Genomic DNA, 18,682 nt, shown 5'->3' on the forward strand with positions numbered 1-18,682 from the left:
AAATCCTTGCATCCCTGGGATAAACCCCGCTTGATCATGGTGTATGATTCTTTTCATGTGTTGCTGGATTCTGTTTTCTAGTATTTTGTTCAGGATTTTTGCATCTATATTCATCAGTGATATTGGTCTATAATTTTCTTTTTTTTGTAGTACCTCTGACTGGTTTTGGAATCAGGGTGATGGTGGCCTCATAGAATGAGTTTTGGAGTATTCCTTCCTCTGTAATTTTTGGGAAGAGTTTGAGAAAGATGAGTGTTAGCTCTCCTCTGAATGTTTGATAGAACTCACCTGTGAAGCCATCTTGTCCTGGACTTTTGTTTGTTAGAAGGTATTTAATCACAGTTTCAATTTCATTACTTGTGATTTGTCTGTTCATATTTTCTGTTTCTTTTATAAACACAATTACCGCCTTCAGGAACAATTCCTGTTCCATAATTAATCTCTGGCTACCACTAAAATCTAAACATCCATTTTTCAAATCTTGAAATTTTAAAAATGTTTTGTAAATGGAATCATACAGTACATGACCTTTTAGTTTGGAATTTTTTTCTCACTCAGCATAATTCCCTGTAGATTCATCCAAGTTGTTGTGCATATCAAGTTGGTTTCTTTTCATTGTTGAGTCGTATTCCATGATATGTATGTACCATAGTTTGTTTAACCATTCACCTGTTGAAAGATATCTGTGCTGATACCAGTTTTTGCTATTATCAATAAAAATGCTATGAACATTCATGTATATATTTTTGTGTCAACCTAAGTTTTTATTTCCATGGGATAACTATCCAAGAATACAATTACCTGGGTCTTGTGGTAATTGCATGTTTAATTTTGTAAGAAACCGACAAAATGTTTTTCAGAGTGGCTGTGGTGACCATTTTACATTCTTACCAGCAACGTAAGAGTGATCAGTTTCTCCACATGATTATTAGCATTTGGTGTTGTCACTATTTTATTTTGTCCTTTTGGACAGGGGAGTAGTGGTATCTCATTGTGGTTTTATTTGAGATCTGTAATATCCAATGATGTTCAACATTGTTTCATGTGTTTATTTGCCTGTCATACTGTTTTAAGTTTCCCAACTCCTGTGTACTCATATTACAAATCAAAAATTATAACTTTGATCACATTCTCCTGATCAAGAAAGTTAACAGATACTTTTTGCTGTGTGAGAAATATCCAAAATTCTCACCCTGGCCTTAGAAAACCCTTATAATCTGTCTCTAACAAACCTCTTTAGTTTCAATGATTAACTCAATGATTCAAATATGTAGCAAGTATCTAGAGAATATTTATGTAATATGGATTTGTAACCAGGAGTGGGGAAGCAAAATAAGGGAAAACAATATGATTTCTCAACAGATACTATCTTAAAGTTTCCAGGGATGATGTAAATATATAATAATTGGCACAAAGAAACATATTATTTAAGAAAGAATATTAATTTTCATAATTAACATCCTTTTGATAGTAGTGTGTTTCATTGCTCCAAAATTTACTTTTAAATATTTCCAAAATATTCTGCAGCTATTCTTCCAAAACTACATTATAAATCAACTAATTCTTAATAAACATATATAGGAAAATAGGCAATATGCGTGACTAGAGGTTCATATCTTTAAAAATTAAAAATTTTAACAAAATGTAAAAGGATAATCATGAATCATACTGGGCTTACTTGTTTTTTTTTTTTTTTTAACCACTGCTAAAGAATGAACAAGTATGAAGGTACTGATAGTATCTCATAAATTCTATATCTTTTAAATTTAGTTGATGTAGTTGGAGATATTATTCATGCCGTCAGGGTAAACAAAGGAATAAATAGTAAAAAATCTTGATGAATTATTTCCTATGAGAAGAGAGTGGCATGGACATATATACACTATCAAATGTAAAATAGATAGCTAGTGGGAAGCAGCCACATAGCACATGGAGATCAGCTCGGTGCTCTGTGTCCCCCTAGAGAGGTGGGATGGGGGGGTGGGAGGGAGACACAAGAGGGAGGAGATATGGGGATATATGTATATGTAAAGCTGATTCACTTTGTTATAAAGCAGAAACTAACACACCATTGTAAAGCAATCATACTCCAGTTACAAACCAATTATAAAATAATACTGAATTTTATATTTAAAAAAAAAAGAAATATCTCACAAATTAATCAGTGCAAATGAAATAGCCAATAATTAAAACCCATCAAGGAACTTAAAAAATGGTTCAAACTGACTAAGGCAGACAGCAGAAAAAAGAAGAACTACAGTCCTGCAGCCTGTGGAACAAAAACCACATTCACAGAAGATAGACAAGATGAAAAGGCAGAGGGCTATGTACCAGATGAAGGAATAAGATAAAACACCAGAAAAACAACTAAATGAAGTGGAGATAGACAACCTTCCAGAAAAAGAATTCAGAATAATGATAGTGAAGATGATCCAGGACCTTGGAAAAAGAATGGAGGTAAAGATCGAGAAGATGCAAGAAATGTTTTTAAAAGATCTAGAAGAATTATAGAACAAACAAACAGAGATGAACAATACAATAACTGAAGTGAAAAATACACTAGAAGGAATCAATAGCAGAATAACTGAGGCAGCAGAAAGGATAAGTGACCTGGAAGACGGAATGGTGAAATTCACTGCTGTGGAACAGAATAAAGAAAAAAGAATGAAAAGAAATGAAGACAGCATAAGAGACCTCTGCGATACCATTAAACTCAACAATATTCACATTATAGGGGTCCCAGAGGAGAAGAGAGAGAGAAAGGACCCGAGAAAATATTTGAAGAGATTATAGTTGAAAACCTCCCTAACATGGCAAAGGAAATACTCACCCAAGCGCAGGAAGTGCAGAGAGTCCCAGGCAGGATAAACCCAAGGAGAAACACGCCAAGACACATAGTAATCAAATTGGCAAAAATTAAAGACAAAGAAAAATTATTGAAAGCAGCAAGGGAAAAATGACAAATAACGTACAAGGGAACTTCCATAAGGTTAACAGCAGGTTTCTCAGCAGAAACTCTACAAGCCAGAAGGGAGTGGCATGATATACTTAAAGTGATGAAAGGGAAGAACCTACAACCAAGATTACTCTACCCAGCAAGGATCTCATTCAGATTTGATGGAGAAATCAAAAGCTTTACAGACAAGTAAAAGCTAAGAGAACTCAGCACCACCAAACCAGCTCTACAACAAATGCTAAAAGAACTTCTGTAAGTGGGAAACACAAGAGAAGAAAAGGACCTACAAAAACAAACCCAAAGCAATTAAGAAAATGGTCATAGGAACATTCATATTGATAATTACCTTAAACGTGAATGGATTAAATGCTCCAACCAAAACACACAGGTTTGCTGAATGGATACAAAAACAAGACCCATATATATGCTGTCTACAAGGGACCCACTTCAGACCTAGGGACACATACAGACTGAAAGTGAAGGGATGGAAAAAGGTATTCTATGCACATGGAAATCAAAAGTAAGCTGGAGTAGCAATACTCATATCAGATAAAATAGACTTTAAAATAAAGAATGTTACAAGAGACAAGGAAGAACACTACGTAATGATCCAGGGATCATTCCAAGAAGAAGATATAACAGTTATAAATATATATGCACCCAACATAGGAGCACCTCAATACATAAGGCAACTGCTAACAGCTATAAAAGAGGAAATCGACAGTAACACAATAATAGTGGGGGACTTCAACACCTCACTTACACCAATAGACAGATCATCCAAACAGAAAATTAATAAGGAAACACAAGCATTAAATGACACAATAGACCAGAAAGATTTAATTGATGTTTATAGGACATTCCATCCAAAAACAGTAGATTACACTTTCTTCTCAAGTGTGCACAGAACATTCTCTAGGATAGAACACATCTTGGGTCACAAATCAAGCCTCAGTAAATTTAAGAAAATTGAAATCATATCAAGCATCTTTTCTGACCAAAACGCTATGAGATTAGAAATCAATTACAGGGGAAAAAAACGTAAAAAACACAAACACATGGAGCCTAAGCAATACGTTACTAAATAACCAAGAGATCACTGAAGAAATCAAAGAGGAAATCAAAAAATACCTAGAGACAAATGACAATGGAAACACTACAATCCAAAACCTATGGGATGCAGCAAAAGCGGTTCTAAGAGGGAAGTTTATAGCTATACATGCCTACCTCAAGAAACAAAAAAATCTCAAATAAACAACCTTACACCTTACACCTAAAGGAACTAGAGAAAGAAAAACAAACAAAACCCAAAGTTAGCAGAAGGAAAGGAATCAAAGATCAGAGCAGAAATAAATGATATAGAAACAAAAAAAAACAGTAGCAAAGATCAATAAAACTAAAAGCTGATTCTTTGAGAAGATAAAATTGATAAACCATTAACTAAATTCATCAAGAAAAAGAGGGAGAGAACTCAAATCAATAAAATTAGAAATGAAAAAGGAGAAGTTATAAAAGATACAGCAGAAATACAAAGCATCCTAAGAGACTACTACAAGCAACTCTTTGCCAAAAAAATGGACAACCTGGAAGAAATGGACAAAATCTTAGAAAGGTATAACTTTCCAAGACTGAACCAGGAAGAAATAGAAAATATGAACAGACCAGTCACAAGTAATGAAATTGAAACTGTGATTTAAAATCTTCCAACAAACAAAAGTCCAGGACCAGATGGCTTCACAGGTGAATTCTATCAAACATTTAGAGAAGAGCTAACACACAGCCTTCTCAAACTCTTCCAAAAAATTGCAGAGGAAGGAACATTCCCAGTCTCATTCTATGAGGCCACCATCACCCTGATACCAAAACCAGACCAAGATACCACAAAAAAAGAAAATTACAGACCAATATCACTGATGAATATAGATGCAAAAATCCTCAACAAAATACTAGCAAACAGAATCCAACAACACATTAAAAGAATCATACACTAGGATCAAGTGGGATTTATCCCAAGGATGCAGGGATTCTTCAACATAAGAAAATCAATCAATGTGATAAACCATATTAACAAACTGAAGGATAAAAACCATATGATCATCTCAGTAGATGCAGAAAAAGCTTTTGACAAAATTCAACACCCATTTATGATAAAAAGTCTCCAGAAAGTGGGCATAGAGGGAACCTACCTCAACATAATAAAGGCCATATAGGACAAACCCACAACAAGCATCATTCTCAATGGTGAAAAACTGAAAGCATTACTTCTAAGATCAGGAACAAGACAAGGATGTCCACTCTCACCAATATTATTCAACATAGTTTTGGAAGTCCTAGCCATGGCAATTAGAGAAGAAAAAGAAATAAAAGGAATACAAATTGGAAAAGAAGAAGTAAAACTGTCACTGTTTGCAGATGACATGATACTGTACATAGAGAATCCTAAAGATGCCACCAGAAAACTACTAGAGCTAGTCAATGAATTTGGTAAAGTTGCAGGATACAATATTAATGCACAGAAATCTTTTGCATTCCTATACACTAATGGTGAAAAACCTGAAAGAGAAATTAAGGAAACACTCCCATTTACCATTGCAACAAAAAGAATAAAATACCTAGGAATAAACCTACCTAGGGAGACAAAAGAGCTGTATGCCATAAACTATAGGACACTGATGAAAGAAATTAAAGATGATAGCAAGAGATGGACAGATATACCATGTTCTTGGAATGGAAGAATCAACATTGTGAAAATAACTATAATACACAAAGAAATCTACAGATTCAATGCAATCCCTATCAAATTACCAATGGCATTTTTTATGGAACTAGAACAAAAAATCTTAAAATTTGTATTGAGACACAAAAGACCCCGAATGGCCAAAGCAGTCTTGAGGGGACAAAACGGAGCTGGAGGAATCAGAATCCCTGACTTCAGACTATACTACAAAGCTACAGTAATCAAGACAATATGTTACTGGCACAAAAACAGAAATATAGATCAATGGAACAAGATAGAAAGCCTAGAGATAAACCCACGCACCTATGGTCAACTAAGCTATGACAAAGGAGGCAAGGATATACAATGGAGAAAAGACAGTCTCTTCAATAAGTGGTACTGGGAAAACTGGACAGCTACATGTAAAAGAATGAAATTAGAACACTCCCTAACACCATACATAAAAATAACCTCAAAATGGATTAGAGACCTAAATGTAAGACCGGACACTATAAAACTCTTAGAGGAAAACATAGGAAGAACACTCTTTGACATAAATCACAGCAAGTTCTTTTTTGAGCCACCTCCTAGAGTAGTGGAAATAAAAACAAAAATAAACAAATGGGACCTAATGAAACTTAGAAGGTTTTGCACAGCAAAGGAAACTACAAACATGACGAAAAGACAGCCCTCCGAATGGGAGAAAAAATTTGTCAACAAATCAACGGACAAAGGTTAATCTCCAAAATATATAAACAGCTCAGGCAGCTCAATATTAAAAAAACAAACAAACCAATCCAAAAATGGGCAGAAGACCTAAATAAACATTTCTCCATGGAAGACATACAGATGGCCAAGAAGCACATGAAAAGCTGCTCAGCATCACTAACTATTAGAGAAATGGAAATCAAAACTACAATGAGGTTATCACCTCACACCAGTTAGAATGGGCATCATCAGAAAATCTACAAACAACAAATGCTGGAGAAGGTGTGGAGAAAAGGGAACCCTCTTGCACTGTTGGTGCAAATGTAAATTGATACAGCCACTATGGAGAACAGTATGGAGGTTCCTTAAAGAACTAAGAATAGAATTACCATATGACCCAGCAATCCCACTACTGGGCATATACCCAGAGAAAACCATAATTCAAAAAGACACATGCACCCCTATGTTCATTGCAGCACTCTTTACAATAGCCAGGTCATGGAAGCAACCTAAGTGCCCATCGATAGACGAATGGATAAAGAAGATGTGGTACATATATACAATGGAATATTACTCAGCCATAAAAAGGAATGTAATTGGGTCATTTGTAGAGACGTGGATGGATCTAGAGACTGTCATACAGAGTGAAGTAAGTCAGAAAGAGAAAAACAAATATCGTATATTAATGCATATATGTGGAGCCTAGAAAAATGTTACAGATGAACCAGTTTGCAGGGCAGAAATAGAGACACAGATGTAGAGAACAAACGTATGAATACCAGGGGAGGAAAGTGGGGGTTGGGGCAGGGGTGGGATGAATTGGGAGACTGGGATTGACATATACACACTAATATTTATAAAATGGATAACTAATAAGAACCTACTGTATAAAAAAATAAAATAAAATTCAAAAATTCAAAACAAAAAAAAAAAGAAAGAAAGAAAGCCTAAGGAAGGAAGGTAACTTAAAAAAAAATGCTGCAGGGCTTCCCTGGTGGCGCAGTGGTTGAGAGTCTGCCTGCCAGTGCGGGGGACACGGGTTCGAGCCCTGGTCTGGGAGGATCCCACATGCCACGGAGCGGCTGGGCCCGTGAGCCACAACTACTGAGCCTGAGCGTCTGGAGCCTCTGCTCCGCAACAAGAGAGGCCGTGGTAGTGACAGGCCCGCGCACCGCGATGAAGAGTGGCCCCCACTCGCCGCAACTGGAGAAAGCCCTCACACAAAACGAAGACCCAACACAGCCAAAAATAAACATAATAAATAAATAATAAATAAAAATTTAAAAAAAAAATGCTGCAAACTTTTAAAAAATAAATGAAAATTTATTTTTAAAATTCTTCCTCACAGTCCCTTTATTTAATTGCCTATTTTATAAAAAGATCTGATTTCAGTGGACAGCAGATAAAAACGTAAACATGAACATTTGTGATTTGACGTTACTTACAAAGTGTTTTCATAAAATATATTAATTTAAACATTTTTGAAAAATTTTGCCATGCCGTTAACATTTGTTTTATTGCAAGATATTATCCTATACCTACATGCACATTTTAGCACATTGCTAAGTTAGAGATCTTGGCAATTACTAAAAAATGAAGCATTCCACACTTCTAAGCACCGTACTTTTTCTCAAAATTAATACTTTGGTTAGTCTGAAATTGCCCTGTTTTGATCCCTACTTCTGATTAATCATGACTGCTTCCTCCAAAACCCTATCTCTCAGAGTCCCAAACTGGCGTATTGAGACCAGAAAGATTTGTTAGAGTCAGATTAGAAGGGCTTTTGAACGCTAGATGGAGAATTTGGAAATTTTTTTCCATAGGCAGTAGGTATTTATTAACTTTTTGTTCAGAGAAACGTGATCAAAGTGATATTTTTTGGTATTTCATGTGAGTACGTAGAAGTCAAAGGGAGCACTTAAAAAACGTATGAACCATATTCCAGCAGATTTGAATCAAATAGGTGAGTGTTGGATGAAATAAAAAGTAATGCATGCGGAGAAACATAAAAGAAACACAAAAATATTTGGTGATTAAGTGTAAGTAGGGGTTAAGAAAAATTCAGCGCTGCTTAAAAGAAACCAGAAAAAGATAAAATTAGTTTGGTTTGTTGGTTTGATTTATAGTATGTTTATTTATTGATGCTTTTTTTTTTTAATGCCATTGGGGGTGTATGTGGTATAAGGGTCGATTTTAAACATGTTTATTTTTATGTGAAAATAAAATCCAAATAAAGGGAATAGAGGTTTTTTTTTTTTTTTTTAATAGACTGATCCTCTGAAGACAAATATTAGTTGGAGATATAAATATGGGACTCTTCAGCTTATAGTTAACTGATGCCATGAGCAAAGAAATATCTATGAGAGGTAGGGCGAAAAAGAGGTAGAAAGGGAGAAAGATGGAAAGAGATAGAAAGAGAGATGGAAAGAAGTGGGAAGGATTAAGAACCAGCATTCATCAGGAACTGCTCACACATAAAATGTTGGAAGAGAATTCAGAGCCAATAGAACTGACAAAGCAGTGCTTCAGAGTGGGAAAAAGAGAAAACATCTCATCTGATGTATAGAAACAAGAGAAGAGTTTAAAAGGCGGAGTGTATGTTCAACAAGGTCAAATACCTCATTATAGTGTATGGTAAGGTAAGTGGAGAAGTACTCATTACATATGGCAAATATATCATGCATAGAACTCAAAGGCAGAAGAGACGTTTCAGAGGAAATTTAGTAATGTTGGTTCTCAGAAGATGAGGCTGGCTCTAGATGACTCGGTCAAGATGCTGAAAAATAGGAGAGAATAAGAATGACAAATAAAACAGGAGATAATATGTATATGTAATATCTTCTATTTAAATAAGGCTGGCAATAGTTGAAGCTCTATGCTAAGTGTTATCTCTAAACAGAAATATAATGATACAGGGAAATTATCCCTAACTGGAGATTAATGAAATGAGACTTTATAAGGTTAAATAATTTGCCTTAACCCAAATGTACAGTAAATGTTGGACCTGTTTTCAAATTCAGTTTGAACTAATAATATCAGTAAGTTTAGGTATAAGAATTTGTTCTCTCCAAGAGAAATTATCTGTTTAGGCTTGTAAGTAGCAGAGAAGCAGTCTGTAAGGAAATGATAATCTCTCCTGGAGGGAGATCTTTAAAGATCATTATCTTGGAAGAGGCAAGGAAGATTCTAACAGTGCAGTTAGGTAAAGCAAAAGAAGGGTATAGAGTTGTATTTAACCATGGAGTTCAGACTTGATCACTCTCTTTTATCTATAAAGTTTAACATTTCTAAAATGTGGGAAGTTAGAATGGATTAGTCTACTGAGGAAATGAGGAAGACTCATTATGGGGATGACTCTGTAAGGAAATTAAAAGAGAGAATCAAAAGCTTTGGAGCACAAATGAAATAACATTGAACTTATTTGGACCAAATCTGCATGTTTTTCTTTAGAAACAGTGCCACCTGCCAAAAAGAAAGTCGACTGAGAAAATAAGTAATTTAAATTTAGAAATTAAAAAAGCAAATCTTGGGGAAGGCTACTACTAGTGATAGTGGGGTAGCTTTGCCCTACTACATTTATACTGTTCACCAGTAATAAATTCTCTACCACAGACCTCAGCATCAGAGGATAGGAAAAAGCAGGGTAAAGGGACCTTGAATTGCAACTATTATTATCCAAGAAGAGGGAGGGGAAGAGTATAGATTTCTATTGTAAGTAGTAGTTTTCCTCATACATGAACCACTTGTTGCCGATATTGGGCTCTTGAAGACTGATCTGAAAGGGTTGAAAATGTAGATCAGTGTAAGAAGGTTGTCAGAAAGTCAGTCAATTTTGGTTAAAAGAATAAATGATGAGATGACAAGACTAGAAAGGGTAGCATTTAAATGTCCAAAACTATTGATAGGGCCAAGATCATGTAAGAGACTGTGAAAAACAAAACATGGGAAATATAGTTGTTATTAGTTTTGGTGACGTAAAATTTGTTATCATGCCACTCTGAATTTATCAAAATGATAATGTCATTAAACAATAAGCATGCTAAGGTATCCTATTGAGGGTTTCTTGAGAACATTGATAAAATTTATTTTGCTCTATAAGTTTCTTATTTTAATCAACTTAGCTATCAGCACAAAAGAAAAAGTCCCTTGCTTTTTTAGGTACAACTATCTAATTATGTCCATATTCCTCTTATGATAGTAATTGTGTTATTAAAATATAAAATATTTCATCTAAATTCATGTATTTAAAAAAGATCATGTAAACAAATCTAATCTTACTGTAGATACAAAGTTCTAAATGTATGCCTTGATATTTTTGAAAAAGCGTTCCTACTAATAAAGTATATTTAGTGTTTATATTCTGCTTGAAATTATAGTTTTTAAAATTATATTCAAAATAGTGATATCATACGAGGTCATAGCCACATCATTTTGGACATTTTGGACATTTCAACCTATATCTATAAGAAAAAGTCCTATCTAATATAATGAGACTATTTTTTTCCTAGAGAACAGCCACATGCAAACTCTTAAAAACGTCAAATCTCATATACTTAGCACCTCCTATTTAGGAGGTGTTTGAAATCAAAAACAAAGTTCCATTTTGTCTTGCAAACCTAAGATTGCTAAATTAATACGATACAAACAATGACATTCTTTTTTATGATAAGGAAATAATCAGTGACTTAGTGGTTCTTTCCAATTTCCATTTGGAGAATAAATATTTTCTCCTGAACATGTCTTTTCAATTACACACCATTGAGAAGAGATATAAGGGGAAATCTCAGCCAAGTGTGGGTGAATTGCTTAAACCTTGCATTGATTACTGACTATTAAGCAGCTCTTATTTGAATGCATATGATCCCTGTAACCACAGGCTATATTTTCTCTGTCTCCTATCAGCAGTTGCAGCATCCAGCGATCAAAGCCAGATTCCTATAATTGCTGTGTCTGTGACAGTGGGAGTCATTTTGTTGGCAGTGGTTATCGGCTTCCTCCTCAGTGGAAGGTAAGACAGGAAGCTGTGCTTCTGAACTTTTACAGCTGATCTCTTCCTTACCTTGATCTGACCATATGGCTATTAAACACATCCCGAAACAAATGAGGCGAGCAATATATCAGTAGATAACCTGTATGTAGGATGTATTTCTCAAGCCGTACCTTGTCCATGTTAGTGCTAACTTTTAAGCACACAATTCCTCTTTTCCAGGTATACTGTCTACACAAGAATAGTATTAACTTGTTATTATTTATTATGTTGTTAATATAACCATATCTTTTTCTGATATAGTTTATTTTAACCTGAATTTTATTTTTCCTCTCAAAAGTATTGAAGTATCCTCTCAAAAGCTTCAATTTTAGTGTTTGGGAAGGTCTGTGTCTGTGCCTGATATTTTAGAAGAATAAAACTAATAATTCTAGTTAGCCAGAGTTCTATCCTAACAGGGTGATGGATACAAAGCAAACACACCCACAAACAAGCATTTTGAGAAATAACCACCTCTTTTTTATGATTGCATTTATTTTCAGCTTCTGAATGATTTCAACCTGAATACATCAATCATAGTGTATACTGATTTAAAGTGAATTTTATTGAATGTTGTATCAATAGATACATTAATATGTGTATTACCTATCTACATTTTTCATTTTGAACAAAAATAAAAGAGATAGAGCCCCAGCAAGAGCTTATGTAGAAGGTATCTCCTGACATTGAGCTGAGCATAATCAACCTTCCTAAAAAAATAAACAAATAAAAGCATGAGTGTGTTCTACTCCTACAGCAAATGTATTTTCATTTTTCATCCAGGCCACTATTAGAAGGGATATTCCGTAATGAGAGCTGTCCATTTGAAAATGTTTTGGTGTTAGACTGTTACAGAAAATCTCATGAAAATCTTCATGAAGATATTTATTTAAACCTGCACAAATACACAAAAATATACTATAAGGTCCAAAAAAAAGTCATAAAATCAATATTCATATTGATTTTGTACTGTTTTACTCATTTACTTTTGACTCTTCAGCACCTATTCAACTCATAAATATATAGAATTAGACATTTTCAATATACTGCATATTGTATTCTGAAAAGATTTATGACTACATCCTTAAATTACAGTAGTGACATTTTATTTTCATAAAACACTGTTACTTCCTTTGAACATCCTTTCTCTTTTCTGAAAATTCCCTTTCTTCTAGTTCTTGTTGATTTGAGTGTTGAAAGTTTTCCTAAGAAATCATTGCTTACTTTTAATGTTAGAATAGCAGTGATATATTTTTAGAATTGCTAAATTCTAAATTCTTCCCACAAACTGGGAAACAGTTTGTGTTCTGTTGAGGACAGCCAGCCCTTCCCAGTCAGAGGCTGGCTAGCTCATGCCCCACTGATCTCTTCCCTCTGAAGTCACTTTGGGAGAATGCTCTACCATTGTCCCTGCTTTCTGGAAGATAAGCTAATTCCACCAGTCTTGTCATAAAAACTTTGCTCAGGTTTCGATCAAGTAAGATAATTGAATTGAGTTAATTGTAACTACTAAGAAAACTACCATGAGATAATGTGTCTTCTCTACCCCAAAAGGGTGGATAACTATGATACATTTGCAAAGCTGGTTTGTAATATCATTTATTTACTTCTGAGAAATGGTTGGCCTCTTCCTTTCCAATAAATCCAGAAACATTAGTTATATTTAGGCACATGGGGATCATAAGAAAATATTATTTGTCGGGTCCACTGAATAAAAATGGAGGCAAGAGCAGACGTCTAAAGGCCAATAAATGTGTGTGTTTGAAGGTTTATTAAAGAACAAATAAAGTATAGGAAGTATTTTATTATAGACTTAGCACACTTTATCTGTTTAACCTAAGTATTGTTAATGTGAATTTACTGATGACATTCAGCTAAGGATTCTCGCTTACCTATATATGAATCAGCCCCTGCCCTCCCCAATTTTTTCCCTAATGCATACAAAATTGACTTAAAAGCAATTCACTTCGTTACATCTGCAGCATTAGACAAAGTGAGAGAAGATTCAATCTACCTACTATTTGGTAGCTGAAGGAGAGTATAGCTTTAGCACACACACACACACACACACACACACACACGAATTCCATATCTATCTGAAACTACCATACAAGAATAACTAAATCTTAGTATATAGAAATGTTTAGTGTATTTCTCAGTTAAATAAAAATGACATCTATACCCAAGAGGCAAAGCTTAATTTTCAGCATAACTAAACCCAAGACATGGTAAGATAATTTTGGATCTACTGTCTTACGGAAGTATATTACTATTTAAAAAAGCAATACCTTACAAATTTGTGCATTGTTTATTCACTTTAATTTTTTTTTCTTAATTACACAGACTGTGATGCTGAGACTAGGAATTTGCAATTTAAAGGAAAATACACTTTACTAAAAATCAATTTGAGATTTATATTTTTTTACCAGCAAATTTTTTGCACCAAACTTTTACTTCATTTTGTTGAATGCACATTCTTGAATTTCAAGGGCATTTGTCTTATGATAGAAATATATTTGGCCAAACAAAGAAAAGTTTGGGCCAAATAGAAGAGAGCTGGCAAAGTGGTAGATTTTAATCCAAACAATAATCACATTAAATGTGAATAATCTAAACATACCAATTAAAAAGAGACTGTCAGTTTAGATAAAAAGGCAAAACCCAACTAGATGCTACCCAGACAAAGATGATGGTGAAGTTGTAAAGGGGGTGTGCATATTTGGGGTTTTGGGGGTTATTGATTTGGGTGGTAATTGTACAAATTATTTCCTTTGTAATTGCTTGTTAAACTCCATTTTATATACTTGATATGTATATTCCCAATGAGTAAATAAAGTTAACTGGCAATCAAAAAAAAAAAAAAAAGAAATATATTTGGCCATCTTATTTTACTTTTCATGAACAGGTTATTTTATGTTTGTATTATATAAACATACTTATTCAAAAACTAAATGATATGATTCTAGAAAGGCTTTTCCTATCTCATTCAAGGCAATGAACTTCGCAATTTTTGTTGGGACTAAGAAAATTGAACCTACCTCTTAGTACATAGAGTATACTGATTAACTCAGTAAAGTTTTGTCAAATAAAAGAAAAACTAAATGAAGAGGTGTGGACAAAGCCTAACACAAATTTGGGAGTTACCTTTAAGCAATAGCAAATTATTGAAAAAAAGCCTTTTCTAGGAATGTTCTAAAGACAGTGAATTATATATATTTATCCCTCTTCACTGTGCTAAAATATGATTGATAAACACACAAAAACATAATAACACTTAGACTCCAGTCTCACTTTGAACTTACTCTCTTATATCACCTTTTAACCTCTTGAATATATTATAAACCAGATATTTTCTCTTACGTAAAATGTCTTTTAATTACAAATAATTTAACTCAGTGGTGATATAGACTTAATTCTGATATATTGCAAATATATTACTATCATCTGTATGTAATATTCATTGACAATTTATATCATCATTTGGGCTCCGAAGCAGCTATGTATTGAAAGTACATATTCATTGGCAATTTGAATTTTTATTCAGACCAAAGGAAAAAAATCAGGAATATAACACATTGAATACTATGAGAATAATCTATTTCAAAGAAAGTAATAAACTTTTTTATTCTAAAATACATTGAAAATGAAAAATAAATTAAATATAGAGACTTTCTAATCTTTTTAGGCTAAAATTGATTATGCAGAAACCTCTTGGAGTCTTCTTACCTAGATACAGTTAAAATAATATAGACAAGTATCAATCCTGAAGGGAGAAAGTTCTATTTAAAAAATGACAAAGAATTGTAACATCATTTAGGATTCTATCAGTTTTAGAAATCATGTGATCATCTTGTTTAAAGGTGCTAAATATTCCATAGAGCATTTTCTGCAGGTTTCAGACTATCCTTTTTACTTTCTTTTCTATTACTTGTAAATGGTGTTTTCATGGGACTACAAAATAATTGACTTGTTCTCAGCAAACTATGAGCTAATTACCCTGGGCTGAATATAAATTAAACCTCCTAATATGCACAGCGTGTTGTAATTGTTTTTTGTTTTTTAGGAGTTTTTTTGTAATTGTTTTTTAATCTTTCTCTTTTATCAGTAATGACACTGCACATTGATAACTTTCTTATTATACCCTAATTTTGTGAGGTTGTCTCTTATATATACAATTTTATAGATATAAATTGTTTAATCAGTCTTTCAACCAATGATGTCATCTCCACACTCTTCTAGTTACATATTTGAGAAAGTCTTCTACTTTGACCTTCTCTTTTTCTTTCCTTTGAAGACAATCATTGATACTATTAGATTGACTTTTTTTCTGTGTCCCTATTTTAAACTTGGGACCTCATTCTGAAAATTGACTACTGGACACTTTCTTAGTCTGATATAAAGCTTAAATTAACAGGATTTAGTTGTATAGGAAATACAAAGGAAAACATCTTTCAGTGTACAGAAACTATTTCTTTGAAACTTGCTCAATATAGACACCCTGGGATAAAAGAATATATTTTAATATTTTGTCTCTTTTATTACTTATGAATTTAATTAAATCTTAAGAAAATTTCAGAGCTTTGCTTTTTTATCTCAATTAATTCCACTTGTACACTGAGAGGTTAAAGATACACGCATGTTACACACATGCATGCCCACACTTACGTGTACTTATCTTTCATATAAACACAAAAAAGATAAAGCTGTTTGCCAATTTTAAGATTGGAAAACAAAACCAAAAACTTATAGCTCCTGAAGGGGCAGAAGGAATCCTTCAAGATGCTTAGTCTTGGATATGATTCTAAGGCTATTAATATGTGACTTTATTTCTGTGATGTTCCTGATATGATAAATTTAGTCTAAGGGGTGGCGTAATGCCTATAAAAAGGATTAACTATTTTCCAGGCAAAAAATCTTCCCTTGCTTGTTCTGGTCATGTTCAAATACTGTGGTTAGACATGCTAAATCCTGTTTCCCTTTGTCTTTCATTAAACAATTGAAACTCAATCGATTTGAAATGTCAAATCATTTCCTGAGGCAAAAATTCTTCAGAAATCAGTTAATACTGTACTTGGAGGCTAGGTACAAATTTAAGTTTCTCAGACCATGTTAGAAATTTAGGGGAAAAAACAGATTTATGAAAGCACTGCTTTCAGGTTTTTTTTTTTTTTTGTTACTTAAAAATAATATTAAAATGTAGCCTTTTGTAATTTTTTTCAAGTCTCTTGAAGTCTAATATGTTGTAAATGACACACTCTTCCCAATTATCCATTACAAACATATATTGAGTATTTATTGCATATAAAACACCAAGAAAAGTCCCAGGCATTTAAAATAAAAAGGCAATGTCCTTTTTTCAAAGTGTTTCCTAGTTAAATTAGTAGTCTGATAAATGGACAGAATTTCATAAACAGAATTACAACAGCCAGGGTTAAGTAAAAGAGTTTAAATTGGAATCATTTCCTTCATGATAACATTTTTTCCTTTGTACCAAAATGATGGTATGATTCATTAATTCAAGAAATATTTGACTTGTTATTAAATGCCTGCCACAGTTCTTATGTTAGGGAAAACAATAGCTTGATGGTAAAATATGCTGGACTTAGAAATATTTCTTCAAGCTCATTTGGAGCCAAGTAAAATAATTGTACAGGCATCTTGAATGCAATTATTTAATTCAGACAAATGCCAGAGCTCTGCCCACATTTGATATCAAAGAATAATAGCTTCCAAAGTGAATGATTTTTTAGGCTATGTAGCATTCTAAAACCATCAGAGAAGCATCTTTGCCTAACGGAAGTAACACAATAATAATATTGATAATAATAAGTTTAATATTGTCTAGCATGAATTACATACTACCTACTACTAGGCACTGTTCCAAGGACTTTACATGTAATATTTTAAAGTTTTTTTTTTTTTTTTTTAATTTTATTTATTTATTTATGGCTGTGTTGGGTCTTCGGTTCTGTGCGAGGGCTTTCTCTAGTTGTGGCAAGTGGGGGCCACCCTTCATCGCGGTGCGCGGGCCTCTTCACTATCGCGGCCTCTCTTGTTGCGGAGCACAGGCTCCAGACGCGCAAGCCCAGCAATTGTGGCTCACGGGCCTAGTCACTCCGTGGCATGTGGGATCTTCCCAGACCAGGGCTCGAACCGGTGTCCCCTGCATTGGCAGGCAGATTCGCAACCACTGCGCCACCAGGGAAGCCCTACATGTAATATTTTACAATGCTATGTCTCAGTATCAGCTCTATATCCAATTTATACTTCATAAAAGTTATCTTCTTGATGTTTCTTGAATCTTGTAAAAATAGTCCAGCTGTAAGGCTTTTGCATTGGCTCTTCTTCCTGTCTAAAACTCTTTTGACCCAGAGAACAATATGGCTTCCTCCTTCTTTCTTTGCTGAATCTAATTCTCTCAATTGAGCTGACTAAAATGATGACCCATGATTCCTTCCTCTGCACATCAGATATCCCTTACCCTGGCTTGTCTGTTATAACACTCATTGCCATTATAGTATGTATATCTTATATATATTATAATATATTGGGTGGGCCAAAAGTTTCGTTCATTTTTTTTCCCATAAGATGGCTGTAGTAACACTTAGCTGTCTTTAAGTTCATTCAAAACAGTTTTGTTAGATTGTATGTTACAGCTGTCAGATCAGCATGCATTTTAAAAAAAGACATCAAAATTGGTGAATTTTTGTGTAGCCATTTTAATATTGCAGATGGAAGAAAAAAGCAACATTTTTGGCATATCATGCTTTATTACTTCAAGAAAGGTAAAAACGCAACTGAAATGCACAAAACGATTTGTGCAGTGTATGGAGAAGGTGCTGTGACTGATCGAACGTGTCAAAAGTGGTTTGCAAAGTTTTGTTCTGGAGATTTCTCACTGGATGATGCGCCACGGTCAGGTAGACAAGTTAAAGTTAATAGTGATCACATCTAAACAGTCATTGAGAACAATCAACGTTATACCATGAGGGAGATAGCCAACATACTCAAACTATCCAAATCAAGCATTGAAAATCATTTGCACCATCTTGGTTATGTGAATTGCTTTGATGTTTGTGCTCCACGTAAGTTAAGGGAAAAAAACCTTCTTGACCGTATTTCCACATGCAATTCTCTACTGAAATGTAATGAAAAAATTCCGTTTTTAAAACAAACAGTGACAGGCGATGAAAAGTGGATACTGTACAGCAGTGTGGAATGGAGGGACGAGATCATGGGGCAAGCAAAATGAACCACCACCAACCACACCAAAGAC

At 34.0% G+C, this 18,682-nt stretch overlaps 1 protein-coding gene across 4 annotated transcripts in view; it reads left to right on the forward strand.

The window, feature by feature from the left end:
* Nucleotides 1-18,682, forward strand: part of EPHA5 (EPH receptor A5) — a 313,241-nt gene that overhangs the window by 218,073 nt on the left and 76,486 nt on the right. For 3 of the 4 annotated variants that reach the window (XM_068542188.1, XM_068542189.1, XM_068542191.1), the window contains one exon: nt 11,283-11,388. In XM_068542188.1, coding sequence (XP_068398289.1) covers nt 11,283-11,388 — 106 coding nt within the window. The remainder of the gene's footprint in view (nt 1-11,282; nt 11,389-18,682) is intronic. The other variant, XM_068542190.1, reaches the window with a different exon arrangement.

This window comes from Eschrichtius robustus, chromosome 4 (genome assembly GCF_028021215.1).
Source record: "Eschrichtius robustus isolate mEscRob2 chromosome 4, mEscRob2.pri, whole genome shotgun sequence".
NCBI classification, from domain to species: domain Eukaryota; kingdom Metazoa; phylum Chordata; class Mammalia; order Artiodactyla; family Eschrichtiidae; genus Eschrichtius; species Eschrichtius robustus.